Source organism: Henckelia pumila, chromosome 4, assembly GCF_033568475.1.
Source record: "Henckelia pumila isolate YLH828 chromosome 4, ASM3356847v2, whole genome shotgun sequence".
Lineage (NCBI taxonomy): Eukaryota > Viridiplantae > Streptophyta > Magnoliopsida > Lamiales > Gesneriaceae > Henckelia > Henckelia pumila.
Window position 1 is genome coordinate 200,875,247 of NC_133123.1, and position 16,481 is coordinate 200,891,727.

The following is a 16,481-nucleotide window of genomic DNA, read 5'->3' on the forward strand; positions in this document are numbered from 1 at the left end:
TCACTGTCAAGCTTTGTTGTTTCATGGAGAAACATCTCAATTGTGTTTCAGAAATGGACGTACAAAACTAGATCCAATACTATCACCAGTTGAGCTACTTGAATTATTTGCCATGGAAAATGAAGAAGGCAAACACTTTAGGCAATACATAAGAGCATACAATAATGTTTTCTCCTTTACTTCTATAGGAGTTAACATAGATCAAGCATTGGCGATTGGTTCAAATGGGATTTATGCATTTCGTGCTCAGGGTAATATATATCACTCCATTGGAAGCATTTTGCCACATGAAAATGGTAGGCCAAGATACATGCAAATGTATATAGTAGATACAGATCATGAAGTAGATAACAGACTTTTAGAAAACCAAGAATTGGGAAGAGAATTGTAGGTAAATATACAGAGGATACTTGATCGATGCAATACCTTTGTGCAAGTTTTCAGACAAATTGGACAACGTCAAGATATACCCAGTTGCAAACTAATCATAAAGCAGCAAAAATCAAATGAACCTCAATATTGACTACCTACTGTATCTCAAGTCGCAGCAGTTATTGTAGACAATGAATTTTCAGAAAACATGAATGGTAGAGATATTATAGTCGAAGGAGTTAATGGACGTCTTCTGAATATTCAAAACGTGGTGGGATATTATGATCCTTTGCAATATCCACTTCTTCTACCATATGGAACATATGGCTGGGATATGAATAGTCGCAATATTGATGGAAGTCGACTGACATGTTTAGAATATTATTCCTACATTTTACAGGTTAGAAATATCCAAAATTAACATGTCATTTTTTTCTTAATATTATTAACTAAATATGGATTAGAGTTTCGGTGCATTAAAATTCTCAAATTGTTAATGTCTTTTGTATTAGATACGAGCAAATGATTCATCATTATTCTTACGAGGAGGTCGTCTACTACAACAATATGTTGTTGACAATTACGTGAAGATTGAAACGCAACGGTTGAGATGGATTCGCACAAATCAGCAAAATATTCGATCAGAACTTTACCAAGGATTACAAGATTGTTTGGATGGCGGTGAAAATATTGCAGGTTTAATTTTTTTAATTGTGAAAAGTTTTCATAATAAGCTTTATTTTCTATTAAGAATTTTACATATTAAATTAAATACATTATAATGTAGGAAACGTCGGTCGTAGAATAGTACTTCCATCATCTTTCGCTGGAAGCCCACGTGATATGTATCAAAGATATCAGGATGCAATGACTTTGGTACAAACATATGGAAAGCCAGATTTATTTATTACAATGACATGCAATCCAAATTGGAACGAAATAAAAGAGAAACTATTACCTGGCCAATCACCTCAAGATCGTCCAGATTTGATAACAAGGGTATTCAAGGCAAAATTCGAAGAATTCAAGAAAGATGTTGTTGAGAAAGGGGTTTTAGGAAAAGTACTTTCTTACTCATATGTTATCGAATACCAAAAGAGAGGTTTACCTCACGTTCATATGTTGCTCATTTTTGAAACCAATGACAAGTTGCACAATCCTGATGACTTTGATTCAGTTGTACGTGCTGAAATACCATCACAAACAGATGAACCCCGTTTGTACGAAGCTGTAGTTCGCCACATGATACATGGACCATGTGGATTACTAAACCCTCGGAGTCCATGTATGCGAGATGGTATTTGCAAGAAGAAATTCCCTAAACCCTTCACATCATACACGACTCGAGGAAATGATTCATATCCTATATATCGAAGACGTGAAGCTGCATCAGTCCCAGTTAGTGAAAATGGTCAAGTAATGGTTGACAATGGTTGGGTTGTACCGTAAATCCGTGGCTTCTACTAAAGTTTGATTGCCATATAAATGTTGAAGTGTGCGGCGGGATAAAATGTGTCAAATACATTTATAAGTACATTCATAAAGGACCTGATAGAGTGGCGTTAGAATTACGCAATGAACATAACTATGATGAAATACAACAATTCGTAGATGGAAGGTGGATTTGTGCACCTGAGGCATTATGGAGAATTTTTTGTTTTGAATTTAGTCGAATGTATCCGTCAGTCTTTAGACAGCAAATACATATACCAAATCAACAGTCAATTAGATTCAGCGCAGATGAGCATGTAAGTGATATAATTGGAGATGATGATAACTCAAAGACAATGCTGACAGAATTTTTCACAGCGAATCATGATACTTCATTAACTGAGAGATATTTGTATAGAAAATTTCCACAACATTACAGATGGGTACAATCTCAAAAAAAATGGGTTCCACGGAGGGCCTACAACAAAGTTGTTGGGAGGATATATGTTGTGTCCCCATCTGAAGGTGAGCGGTTCTATCAACGTATCATTTTAAATCATGTTCGAGGGCCGAGAAATTTTGAAGAACTCAGGACTGAAATGGTGTCGTGTACACAACATTCAAAGAGGCAGCCGAATATCGGGGACTTCTTTAACATGATGATTATGTTCGTCATTGTATGCAAGAAGCATGCTCTGTAAAAATGCCATGTTCATTAAGAAGGTTATTTGTGTCAGTATTGGTCTTTTGTCAACCAACACGAGTTAGAGAACTTTGGAATGAGTTTCATCCTTATATGTCTGAGGATTACGGTATATCAACTTCATCGACCAATTTATTCATTACAAACAAATTGTTGCTTGAGTTACGGAGATTGTTACATCAGCATAAAATGAAACTCAGCGACTTTGATTTACCGCATGTAAGTGTTGAATTTTTGGATGAATCTCCACTTCCAGGGATAATTGAGGAGGAGCTTGCTATTCAAATTTCAGATGAAGATTTCAGATCTGTCGAAAACTTAAATTCTCAACATAGGGCGGCATTTGACAGTGTTGTGCAAAGTATCATGTGCAATCATCACAAATTATTCTTTATCGATGGGCCAGGTGGAACTGGAAAAACTTTCTTTACCGCTCAATTTTAGCGTATTTAAGAAAGAAAGGAAAAATTCTAATTGCAGTTGCAACTTCAGGAATATCCGCTACTTTATTGCCAGGTGGAAGGACTGCACATTCACGTCTTAAAATTCCACTTAATCCAACAGTAGAAACTCTTTGCAACATTGAAAAACAAAAAGATCTTGCGGAGTTGATCAGACATGCATCAGGTGTTGTGTGGGACGAAGCTCCGATGGCTAATCGTTATGCCTTTGAATCTGTCAACAAAACTTTTCAAGACATTATGGAAAATATGTTGCCATTTGGTGGGAAAACTATGATTTTCGGTGGAGATTTTCGTCAAGTATTACCTATCGTTAAGAGAGGATCCGCACGAGAACAAATTGCTGCAAGCATTTCAAGGTCGACATTTTGGAATAATGTTAATGTAATACATCTTTATCAAAATATGAGATCTGCAGAAGACATTGAGTTCTCACAATTACTACTACGCATAGGCGATGGTTTGCAACATTGCGTAAATGGTGATTTTATAAAATTACCAGATTCAATGGTCATACCATGGGAAAACGAACATTCAATTTCTCAATTGATTGATTTTGTTTTTCCACATATGGTAGAACATATCAATGATGCAAACTATATGGTCAGCAGAGCCATCATTACTCCAAAAAATGCCGATGTTGATAAAATAAATGAATTGCTCATTTCAAAATTTCCTGGGGAAGAAAGAGAATAGCATCTTGGGATACCGTTGAAGATGACAACAACAACCTTTTCCAAGAAGAGTTTTTAAATAATCTAAGTCCAAGTGGTTTTCCACCACATAGAATCGTATTAAAAGTAGGTTGTCCTATTATGCTCTTACGAAATGTGGGACCTGAACTTGGACTATGCAATGGAACAAGGTTGATATGTCGTAATCTTTACAGAAATTTCATAGATGCTGAGATTATAGCGGGTCCTCACAAAGGCACAAGATATTTTCTCCACCGAATGCCTTTGAAAAGTGAACTTGATTCTGGATTGCCATTTGAGTTGACACGTAAACAATTTCCTATAAGATTGAGTTTTGCTCTGACAATAAATAAAGCACAAGGACAAACTATACCAAATGTAGGTATATTTTTACGTGATCATGTGTTCAGCCACGGTCAACTCTACGTTGCACTTTCAAGAGGAGTTTCACAACAATCCACAAAAGTTTTGATCAGAGATGGAAAACTGAATCATAGATCTGGTGTTTACACCAAAAACGTTGTTTAAAAGGACGTTTTACTTCACAATAATTGATCATTACAAAATGGTAAGATGTTATGCTTTTTTCATTCACATTGAGAAAATTACTCACATATTTGCTGACGTAACATTTTTACTATGCAGGTCATCAGTGGGACAATTCGACCAATTGCGATTTGTTTTTACACTAATGACATTCACAATGTATTGTACCTTAATACTATCAACAGACCTTTTTTGTCTGTTACTGTGCTATTGAAAATGCAACTTATTATAATTTTATTACAATCATTTTGTAGCTTATGAGGATTCAAACCACTGGATTTCGATGAAACTATCGGCATGAGTGCCCACCAAATTCAAAAACAAATGAGGCACATATAAGTTTTATATTGAAACACAAAATGTTTTCATTAAACCATAATTTCTGTTTATGTACTCATGCTTTAACAACTATGTCATTTCAAATACTTAGAATTTTCGGATGTGTTGTATCAATTAATAAGTTGGAAATGCATAATGATCATCTAATGCTTCTTTCACATCAGACAGACACATAATAGAGTTTGCGACATCTTGTGACTTTTCATGTGTTATCGTATTTGATTTGACAATAGAAGATTTGATAAACACGATATAAATATGAGTTAAATTAATTAAGGGTAAATTATAAATCAATACCTAAACTCATTTTCAACTTATATTTCAATACCTACTCCATTAAAACTTTTTTTCTACTTACTGGAGAGAGAAAATTTTGTTTAAAACTACCACTTATACCCTTATCTATTACCTTTCTCATAAACCACTAAAAAAAATAAAAATCTAAAAATATAAAAATGAGAGAATGAAAACTAAAAACAAAAATAATCCAAATAGTATTTATATAAAAATTTAAATTAAAATTAAAGAACATAAATCATATCATATACATGCTTATGTTGATACATGAGCAAGTATGTGTTTAGAAAGTAAACATATACTTCTAAATCATTATTGGAAGAAATATGATAAATGATTAAAAAGTTCGAATATGAGATGGATCAATTATTTTGCTAGATACAGTAGCAGAAAAATTAAAAATTGAAATTAAGGAAACAAAATTTGTAATACCAATAATATACCAAATAGAATCAAGAATGAATATTATAATAGGAAATAACTTTTTAAGACAATATCTTCCTTTTACACAATTTGAAGATCACATAACTTTAAACAAAGGATCATCAATAATTTACATTCCTAAAATACGAACAACATTTCGTGTAGGAAATAAAAGATTTACAAAGAATTTTCATAAAAGAAATACAAATCCAATAGAATTAAAAATAAAAAATATTTTAACGACTAATTCTGAAAACAAATCATGAAGAAATTTCATGATATTGTTCTGAAAATCCTCAGGACAAAATTAAGAAAAGAAAACAATTCATTGCTTCAATAAAAATCAAAACCCTAATATCACAATCCGTGAAGCACCAAGAAGATGCAACATGGATGATGTAAAAAGATTCGAAAAAAATATTCAAGAATTACTAAAACTTAAGATAACCATCCCAAGCAAGAGTCCGCACTCTTCACCAACCTTTTATGTCAGTAAGAAAGATATTGATAAGAAAAGAATGTTAATTGATTATCGAAAAATGAATAAAGAAACAATTATGGATGGTTATTATATCCCAAACAAGAATAATTTACTATCTTATATAGGAGAAATGAAATATTTTTCCAGTTTAGATTGTAAATTAGGATTCTGAAAAATTCAGCTAGAACTACAAACACAATTACTTACAGCATTGAATTGTCCAAAAGGACAATATCAATGGACTGTATTATCTTTCGGACTTAAACAAGCACCAGGTATTTTTCAAAGATATATGGATGAATCTTTTAAACCATATGTAGATTTTTGTTGTGTTTATATAGATGACATATTAGTTTATTCAAAAATACTAGATCAACATTATAAAGACCTCATGACAATATTAGATATTTGTCATAAAGATGGAATTATACTTTCTGAAAATAAAGCACAATTGTTTAAAACAAAAATAAATTATTTAGGATTATAAATAGAAGATGGAAAGCATTGTTTACAACAACATATACTTAAGAAAATTCATGATTTTTCAAGTGAAATCAAAGATAAAGATCAATTAAGAAGATTTCTAGGATTATTAACTTATTCTGGAAATTACATTAAGAAACTTGCAGAAATCAGAAAACCTCTTCAGGTAAAACTTAAACAGGACTATAAGTGAAAATGGTCTAAAGAAGATACTAATTATATTGACACAATTAAAAAAAATAATTAGTAATCTTTCTGAGTTATATTTTCCTTCAAATAAAGACATAATAATAATTGAAACAGACGCTTCAGATGAATACTGAGGAGCATGTTTAAAAGCTTATACAAGAAAAAGAAATTTAGAAGAACTTACTAAAACAGCTAAAAGAATAATGAAGAATTATGTAATTATACATCAGGAACTTTTCAAGGTGCACAACTAAATTATCACTCAAATGAAAAAGAATTATTAGCTTTAATATTCACAATTAGAACTTATGAAATTTTTATCTTATTTCTAAACCGTTTTTAGTAAGAACAGATAATATGAATTTAACATATTTCAAGACAAGGAAAATATCAAGAAATACAGGGAGAAAAGCATCAAGGTTAATTAGATGGCAATTGAAATTGAACCTTTATCAGTTCAAGATCCAGCATGTCAAAGGAATGGATAATTTATTACCCGACGCATTAACCAGAGAACTTCATCAAAATTATACTATCCATAGTAACGTAATAACAAAGGAGATCCTAAGTGATCCAGAAAATGACTACGAGTAATCCGAACATGCCTTAGAAAGCATGAGAAATATAAATTGATGAAATGAGATTTATATTCAGAAACATGAATTATTTTATGGCTTCAAGTCATCCAAACATGCCTCAGAAAGCATGGAGAATATAAATTGATGAAATGTGATTTATATTCAGAAACATGAATTACTCTATGAGTAAAATAATCAATCTCATGAAGATTGGTTCAATTCTTGCAAAAAATTCATAAATGCAATGATACGCATAATAAAAATATCCGAATTAGTCATGATAAAGAGTTAAATTTCTAACCATTATATATATATATGTGTATGTGTGTGTGTGTGTTTTCTTGTGCAGGATGGAAAAATTAAATCAATTAGAGGAAATATTGATCAACATACAGGAAGAAATTCAAATTCTTCAACAAAAAAAAAAAGAATGTAATCGGGAAAATTCAGAGGATAAAAGAGAATATGACAACCTCGGCGTCATCATCCTCACCAAGAACACCAATCAAGATAGAAACTCCATTTGATAAAATAATGGAAATGAATGAGAAACAGTCAGTGGTCACAGCCAACACTGACGACAAAGAAAAAAAAAATAAAAATGAACCGGTGGTCACAGCCAACACCGAGAAAAATGAAAAAAAAAGGACGATAGAACTATTTCCATATCAACTGAGAAATAGTATTATCCAGTTCAAGAAAGCAGTCTTCAAGGACGATCCAGTGTTAATATTGAATATTCATTCAACCCTTTCAGATTGGGATAATGACAAATTCTATCAACCAATGATATACATTCAATGTCAAAGAAATAAAGACAAGTTCTTATTTGAAGGATCAAATGAAGAGAAACCAGTAATGGATCTCTCGACAATTTCGGAGATAAGAATAAAAATATTAATCGACATGATTTAAAAAATTGGAAAGATTTATGAAAATTCAAAGTTTAAAATAAATTTTGCATCTAATAAAATTTTATTAACCACTGGACACAAGTAGACAATCCAAAAGAAAGATCAAGCCCTGTTAGCTCAATTTGAAGCTCCGATCTATGAAACAAAAGTTGACATCACTAGAGAAACACAACAGATGCTATGCAAGAGATTCGGTACAATAATTTCCACTCACAAATGTGGACATTGCCTAAAGACAAAAGAAAAGACAGAAAAACAGCTATCAAAGAAGAGAAAACAATAAAAAGTGGTCTGAAGCCACTAGTGATACAGACAGCGAATCAATTTAAGAAAATTACAAATCGTGGACCACACCACGTGTAAAGGCGTCCATTCAGACGATAAATGAATTGTCTTCAATAATGTTGTATTTTTAATTATGTAGTGTCAGAGTGGTCCCTCCATCAATTGTTGCCTTTAGCGTTTCTCCACGCCTATTTAAGGAGAAGTCTGTTTTGTGAAATGTAAGCGAAGTTTGAGTATCTCTTTCCCTTCTTAAGTTTCTTACAATCTGGTTCATACAAGACGTATGAAAACTATCAGATATTAAGAAACATAAAAATCAGAAACAAAACTAAGCTTTATGGAAAATAACTAAACAAACAGGGCGTACAGAGGATAAGGTTGAAAGTCAACCATTGAAGATTCATGGTGAGAGTAAACCTGGAGATCCACACAACAAGTACCATCTGATCAGGTGATCGTTAAGGAAAAGCAAGGATTTGGCCTCTGCTCAAAACCAAGATTCAATCAATCAAGTTAACCTTCCTGAACTTCCTGCTGCCCTTAATTCAAAATATATCCAAAACTTTATCATGCCTGAAATGACTCTGAAACAAGAAGTACTCATGTTAAATAAAAAGTTTCGAGATTTAATAAATAAAATTCAAAATTTAGAAAATACAAATCTATTTTACATTCAGATCTATAATGAAATGAATACAATAAATCAACGATTATTCATTGTATAAAATTATATAATTGTTCGATTTGGCGAAAATAGTACACAAGAAAAATATGATGAAATTGATAATGAACATAATAATTGAAGAAGTATTCAAAATATATTGATCATGTCATTATCCTTTATAAGAAATTGAAAATTAATAATTAAAAACTGGTTAGAAACAGAGGATGATCATGAATATGATACATTTCATGAATTACATATAAATAATTTTGATTTAACAATATTCGAATCAATTTATCAACTAAAATTTGTAATAGTAACTAATGAATGGAATCAAATTGGAATTAAATGATTTAACTGTTACAAATGAATCTGTTACAAATAAATCAGATCTGTGAATCAGAATTCCAGAATTCCGCAACCTGGTATCAGAGCGGTTAATAAAGCAGATTATTAATGTCTGGATTAACTTTAGACATTGATATTAAAAATTTATTTGACAAAATAATCTTACTAAAATATTTACATCAAATAAATCAATTATGGAATAGAATAAAAGATCTTCAAACCTTTTATTTCAAAAAATCATAAACAAGAACATTTTTCAAGCAACTGGAAAATGATAATTCAAATTTTTGAAAATGAAGAAATTGAAGACATAACAATCTGTTATGTATAGAAATAAGCTTTGTTATCGAAACCGATCAACAAAAACAAAATAGTTAAAATAACAATTTTTACTAAATTGAAAATGTATGAAAATACAAAAAACAAATATCTTTAACTTATACTCTCAAAATATAAATTTTGATATAGAAAATTGTGAAAACAATTTGGAACATCTCAAAAATTATCAACCTTCAATTAATAATTTCGAAGATTTCCAGAATCTATTAGAACAAATAGATTCAACAAAAAGACTGTTAATAGCTTTAAGAAAATTAAGAAGTTCTATTATCTGTTAAAATGACAGTGGTGACAATTTCAAATCAAAACATTCAGATTGATGAATCTGAAGAACATCAAGAGTATAATTTGAATATTATATTCAATCAAAGTAAATTTGCTGAAATACAGAAAACAAGATTTTCTAATTCAAAAACAAATTTAATAAATCAACCTGGAATATTAAGTAAAATTTCAAATATTTTTAATCCCAGAAAGAATTTAATTTATTATTCGATACGAACAAAAGAACGATAATGTAAAATAAATAACGAATTAAGGTCTAACACTCTAAAGTTATTAACAACTCAAGATATTGATACCATCATGACAAAAGCCAGTGAAAAAAAAAGATCTGAACTGAAATATGTTCATATCGGAGGAATTGAAATAATTGTATCAGCTTACTACCGAGAAGGATTAGATACACCAATTGAAATCACAGTTCATGACAAAATGATACGTAATCCTGAGGATTCAATCCTTGGGAAAATTATAGGAAACTTATGTTACAAAAAGATGAAATTTTGTATTTATCCACAATACAATATATCTCTTTTTGATAAAAACATAAATGATGTTTTAACACTAGATTATTGTTTTTATAGAAATAATTTTATGTTAACAGGAAACCATCCAATCAATATAAACTATGTTGTTGGTTTAGCAATGAGTAATAATTCTCAAACAGGAATAATTTCAACGAAACCAACCATTTCTGTTGAAAGAATGTTTGAAAATATTACAAGAATTGAACATCCCCGAAAGGCATTTATTAAAGTAATAGATTTTTGTAAAAAAAATGGACACTACAACAAAAACTACTTTCCGCAGCATACAAATAAGCTTTCCGCAGCGCGCCGTGCATGATGTACAACTTAAAGTTGTTGAAAGTATAGGTTATTGGCAGCGCGCATTGCGCACTGCAGAAACCAATATCCGCAGCGAGTAAGTGCACACTGTGGAAAACATTTTCCACATCGTGCATTTGTACGCTGCGGATATGCGTGTTTGCGCGCTGCGGAATGTGCTTTTGGCAGTGTGCTAGCGCATTGTCACAACCGGCACCTTCTTGCGCATTCCGGAAGATTCTAATGCATGGGGCAAGGTAGAGGTTGTGCATCTTCTAGAAGTCTCTACAATATTCAAAATATAGGCTTATGTAGAACTCTCTAGAATACACTTGTATATAAATGACTTGTATAGAAACTTGTAGAAAGTAGACTCTAGATTGATGTAGATGGAAGAATCTAGAATCGTGTAGATTGTAGGGAACTCAACTATAAAAGGGGTGCAAGCCCTCATTTGTAAACCATCAAGTTGGAAATCAATATGAAGCATTCTCTAAGCTCTCTTGTGTTCTTACTCAAACACTTACACACACACACACTTGCGCAACAAAGACTGCTTTGATAGTACTCATGAGGGGCATAGTCAAGGAGCAAAGGCCTCACGTGATCTTAGAAGGGCTAAGTCCATGACAAGTGGTATCAGAGCCCGGTTGGGTTCAATTCATCGCAAGTGATCATGGCAGGGCAAGATGCTAGTTCATCCGCTATGACCGAAGAGCGCGGAAGGGATACCGCGCCTAACCAAGGTAAGAAGCGTCGGGATGCTAGCAGGACTCGAGGGGAAGGAACTTGGGAGCAAGTTATGGCGGAAGTATCCGAACGAGTTGAGAAGTCCGAGCATACTTTGGAGACATTGGAGGGCCATGTCTTGTCGGAACTTGACTCAGTGAAAGAGGATATTCAAGGGCTCCATGAAGCAATCGTAGCACGGGATAATCGCATCGCTCGACTTGAGGAGATGGTGGAATCCTTCCAAGCTTGCATCGAGGGGATGCGCAAGGATATGACGCTATGAAAACGAGTTGCTACCACAGATGGAAGCCAATCTGTTAAAGCTCCTAAGATCGAGTTGCCTAAGCCAATGAGCTTTGGTGGAAAGTGGGATGCCAAGGAAGTCGAGAACTTCTTGTGGAAAATGGAGGTATACTTTGAGGGTCTCAAATTGCAGGATGAGACAACCAAGGTACGTACCGCTACTTTGTATCTTACTGATACTGCGATGTTGTGGTGGCGTCACAAACATGCGGACATAGAAAAGGGGTTGTGCCGAGTCGATACATGGGAAGAGTTCTCCAAGGAACTCAAACGCCACTTCTACCCAGAGAATGTGGTGTACTTGGCTCGTAAGAAGCTAAGGGAGCTGAAACATCGGACAACTATCCCTGAATATGTCAAGGAATTCACTACTCTTGTTCAAATTCCAAAGATGGATGCGGAAGATCTCATTTTCCACTTCATCGATGGGTTGTGATAAGTGCATTGTGTATGCATTATTTTGTGTCAATTTTATGGTTTTCTCGCATGCATTTATTTTACTTCATGTGTTTTATTTGTATTTTATTTATTGTGCATGCATTCTACTCTTAAGGTTGAATTTTGTAGGTTAATAGAGCTTTTGGGAGAAAACTGAGCTACAGAGTCGCGCGCGGGCGGACCAACATCGCGCCCGCGCGCAAAAGGAAATTCCACAAACACGAAAATGACCATGCACGGGCAAGCAGCTATCTCGCGCGCGCGCGATAGGGTGTTGCAGCCTCTGTTTTGTTACACTGCGAGCGCGAGGCCCCTTTCAGGCGCGCGCGCGTGTTCCAACGTCAGAAAATTTTTTAGAATTTTATTTCGTGAAGGAAACAAATTGATACGTGATCCGGGCACTATAAATATGAGATTTTAATATTTTTCAAGGGTTCAAGAATTTTAGACGCAGAGAACGGGAGAGGGCGACTACTGCTACTTCTTGGGAGAAGATTTCTTCTTCTATTCTTATTTTGTTTTGATTATTCATTATTAAAAACTTTGTTTAAATCATGAATTTATTTATTGAGTAGTTTTTTTTTTCGATCAAGGCCACGTGATTGGGTTAGACAATTTATGTAGAAAACTTGATGGTTAATTCAAGAATTTTCAGACTTGATTTTATTTTATTGATTATCGAATTTATATTTGTCTTGTGAATTTCCTGGCCAGTTATTTTCTTACATGTTAATTGATTCCAATTCGATAGAGAAGGTTTCGATTTTGATCACTTCGATATTCAACATATCGTAAAACTAACTAGAAATAGAATTTGGTTTTATTATGCGGTTTGGGTGTAAACTGAATTAAGGTTTCGATTTTGATCACTTCGATATTCAACATATCGTAAAACTAACTAGAAATAGAATTTGGTTTTATTATGCGGTTTGGGTGCAAACTGAATTTTTACAGTTCGTCATGCATTCAAATTTGATTAGAATTACGAAAGATTAATCCGTCAATATTTGAATAGGTTTGATTGTTCTAGAAATAGTCCTTTGAATAATTTAGGAAAATTCCCGTGAATTAGGATTAAGTCTGATGTCTTAGATCGACTTCTTGTTACATGAATTGTCTGGTACCTACGTGTGTCCTTGATCGAATTCTTTCCAATTTGAATTATAATCTAAAACTTTCTGTTGCGTTTTTATTGAGTTAAAATTTAATTGCAATTTAGTTTCTTAGTTAAAATCTAAAATCACTCTTTTTGATTAGTCTAGATTAAGTAGGAATAATTATATTCTGGTATTCATATTTATACAGTCCATGTGGGTTCGACATCTGATTTTATTCACTATCTATAACTTGACCTAGTACGCTTTCCAGTTGATTTTTATCACATCGATTTTAGTGGTCAGGTTGCAACATTGGGCCAAGCAAGATCTACAACTATGAGATCTCAAAACCTTGGATGATACAATTGCCGTCTCTGAATCCTTGTCCGAGTACCAACGTAGCAACGATGGCTCCAAGCAGAAGAAAGATGCATCCAACTCGGGCAAAGGTGGGGGAGAAAGGAAGGAGTTCAAGAAGAACTACTTCCAAGCTAAGACCGACGGCAAGAGGCCCGGGGACAAGAGGAACGACTACAAAGATAAGAAAAAGGCTTTTGTCCCTAAAGGTGGTTGTATTGTATGCAAAGGGCCTCATGCAATGAGTAGCTGCCAAAAGCTCGGTTCTTTGTCGGCCATACTTGAAGGCGGTGAAGCTAATGATGCGGAGGCCAAACACATGGGATCCGTCCAAATCCTAAATGCTTTGAAAGCCAAGCCATTGACCACTACATCAAGCGGGCTCATGTACGTGGAAGCAAAGATCAATGGAAAACTTACTAAGGAAAAGGTTGACACCGGAGCCACCCACAACTTCATTACCGAGAGTGAAGCAAAGCGCTTGGGATTGCATGTCACTCAAGGTGTAGGATGGATCAAGACTGTGAATGCATCCGCCCGACATCTCAATGGAGTTGCTAAGGATGTTGAGCTATCCTTGGGTACGTGGCACGGTCGAGTGGATCTCTCGGTGGCACCCCTTGACGACTTCAACTTTGTGCTAGGCATGGACTTCTTGAGAAAGGTAAGTGCTATTCCAATGCCTTACTTAGACTCTATGTGCATAATGGAGAAAGGGTCTCCATGTATGATACAAGCAACAAGTGCTCCACCCGGGGTAAGTTCAATGAAGCAATTGTCGGCTATGCAACTAGCCAAAGGGGTGAAGAAAGGCGAACCCACGTTCTTGGCTACGCTACAATCGGATGATGGCCTTGACTCCCCTTTGCAAGAAGAAGTCCCCACTTGCATCAAGAAGGTTCTGGAAAAGAACCAAGACGTAATGCCGGCAAAATTACCCAAGGAGTTGCCACCAAGAAGAGAGGTGGACCATAAGATCAAGTTGGAACCCGGTGCCAAACCACCTGCTATGGCACCATACCGCATGGCACCGCCCGAGCTAGAGGAGCTTCGGAAACAACTCACTGAGCTACTGGATACCGGACGTATCCGAACATCTAAAGCACCATATGGCGCTCCCGTACTTTTTCAAAAGAATCAAGATGGCTCATTGAGGATGTGTGTGGACTACCGGGCGCTTAACAAGGTAACAATAAAGAACAAGTACCCCATCCCATTGATAGATGATTTGTTTGATCATCTTGGTCAAGTCAAGTACTACACAAATATGGATTTACAAAAAGGGTACTATCAAGTTCGAATTGCCGATGAGGACGAGCCCAAGACAACATGCATCACTCGATATGGATCTTTTGAGTGGCTCGTCATGCCATTTGGCCTAACCAATGCCCCGACAACATTTTGTACACTCATGAACAAGATCTTTCACCCTTATCTTGACAAGTTCATGATGATATACTTGGACGACATAGTCATCTATAGCCACACATTGGAGGAGCATTCCCAACACCTCCAAATAGTGTTCCAAGTCTTACGAGAGAACGAGCTTTATGTGAAGAAGGAAAAGTGTTCCTCTGCGCAAGAGAAGGTTCAATTCTTGGGGCACACGATTGAGCATGGGAAGCTTAAGATGAACGAAAGCAAGGTTCGTGCCATCATGGACTGGGAGCCGCCAACCAAGGTAACCGAACTCCGTTCTTTCCTTGGGCTAGTTAATTACTACCGCAGGTTCATAAAAGGGTATTCCACTAAAGCGGCACCGCTGACGGATCTTCTTAAGAAGAACCGACCATGGGGATGGTCGGACACATGTGCCAAAGCCTTTGATGACTTAAAGGCAGCGGTAAGAAAGAAACCTGTCTTAGCTTTTCCAGACTTTGGCAAAGAGTTCGAAGTGCACACAGATGCCTCTGATTTTGCTATTGGGGGAGTTGTAATGCAATAAGGACACCTCATAGCCTATGAAAGCCAGAAGCTCAACGATACGGAGAGGCGATACACGGTGCAAGAGAAGGAGATGACCGTCATCATCCATTGCCTAAGGGTGTGGCGACATTATTTGTTAGGATCTCGGTTCTTCGTCAAGACCGATAACGTTGCCACTAGCTACTTTCAGAGTCAGAAGAAGCTTAGTCCCAAGCAAGCTAGGTGGCAAGACTTCTTAGCCGAGTTCGATTTTGTGCTTGAGTACCGGCTAGGAAAAGCCAATGTAGTTTCCGATGCGCTAAGTCGGAAAGCAGAGTTGGCATCTATCAGTGATGCCTTAGGATACCTGCCAACATGCATCAAACAAGGTCATGACAAAGCAACCAGCGGGACTGCTTGAGCCACTACCTATTACGGAGCGTCCATGGGATTCTATTACTATGGACTTCATTAGTGCCTTGCCGAAGTCCGATGGGTTTGGTTCGATAATGTTGGTGATCGATCGATTCACTAAGTATGGAACATTCATTCCATGCCCAAAGGATTGCACTGCCGAAGAAGCTGCAAGGCTATTCTTCAAGAATGTAGTCAAGTATTGGGGGTTACCAAGACACATCATAAGCGACAGGGACCCCCGATTCACAGGCCGTCTATGGACGGAACTCTTCAAGCTCCTTGGGTCGGAGTTACATTTCTCTACAAGCTTTCACCCGCAAACCGATGGGCAAACTGAACGGGTGAATGCATTGTTAGAATGCTACTTGAGGCACTTTGTGAGTGCCAACCAACGAGATTGGGCAAAGCTCATGGATGTGGCACAATTCTCTTACAACTTACAACAGAGTAAGGCCACTGGGAAGAGCCCATTCGAGCTAGTCATGGGGCAACAACCGATTACTCCGCATACATTGCAAATATCTTTATCAAGGGACAAAGCCCTGCCGCGACAAGGATGGCCAAGTCTTGGAGCG

General features: G+C 35.5%; 2 protein-coding genes and 1 long non-coding RNA gene across 3 annotated transcripts; all 3 read left to right on the forward strand.

The window, feature by feature from the left end:
* The first annotated feature begins 580 nt into the window (after positions 1-580).
* LOC140862604 (uncharacterized) lies at positions 581-3,663 on the forward strand. The gene is made up of 7 exons (XM_073265637.1): positions 581-772; positions 885-1,068; positions 1,160-1,804; positions 1,867-2,328; positions 2,541-2,615; positions 2,763-2,867; positions 2,951-3,663. The coding sequence occupies exons 1-7, from the start codon at positions 581-583 to the stop codon at positions 3,661-3,663; spliced, it is 2,376 nt and encodes a 791-aa protein (XP_073121738.1).
* Positions 3,664-3,782: 119 nt separating this feature from the next.
* Positions 3,783-4,190, forward strand: LOC140862605 (ATP-dependent DNA helicase RRM3-like). Its single transcript, XM_073265638.1, has one exon. It carries the CDS (start codon positions 3,783-3,785, stop codon positions 4,188-4,190), a length of 408 nt encoding a protein of 135 aa, XP_073121739.1.
* Positions 4,191-11,138: 6,948 nt separating this feature from the next.
* Positions 11,139-12,821, forward strand: LOC140867276 (uncharacterized). Its single transcript, XR_012145098.1, has 2 exons — positions 11,139-11,840; positions 12,260-12,821. It is a non-coding gene; the product is annotated as an uncharacterized lncRNA (long non-coding RNA).
* The last annotated feature ends 3,660 nt before the right edge of the window (positions 12,822-16,481 follow it).

What these genes read in the sequence shown, in the direction of transcription:
- LOC140862604 (XM_073265637.1), top strand. Translation starts at nt 581, where the DNA reads ATGAATGGTAGAGATATTATAGTCGAAGGAGTTAATGGACGTCTTCTG. An exon ending in ATTATTCCTACATTTTACAG is followed by an intron (nt 773 to 884) that starts GTTAGAAATATC and finishes CTTTTGTATTAG; the next exon opens with ATACGAGCAAATGATTCATC. An exon ending in ATTTGACAGTGTTGTGCAAA is followed by an intron (nt 2,868 to 2,950) that starts GTATCATGTGCA and finishes GCTCAATTTTAG; the next exon opens with CGTATTTAAGAAAGAAAGGA.
- LOC140862605 (XM_073265638.1), top strand. Translation starts at nt 3,783, where the DNA reads ATGCTCTTACGAAATGTGGGACCTGAACTTGGACTATGCAATGGAACA.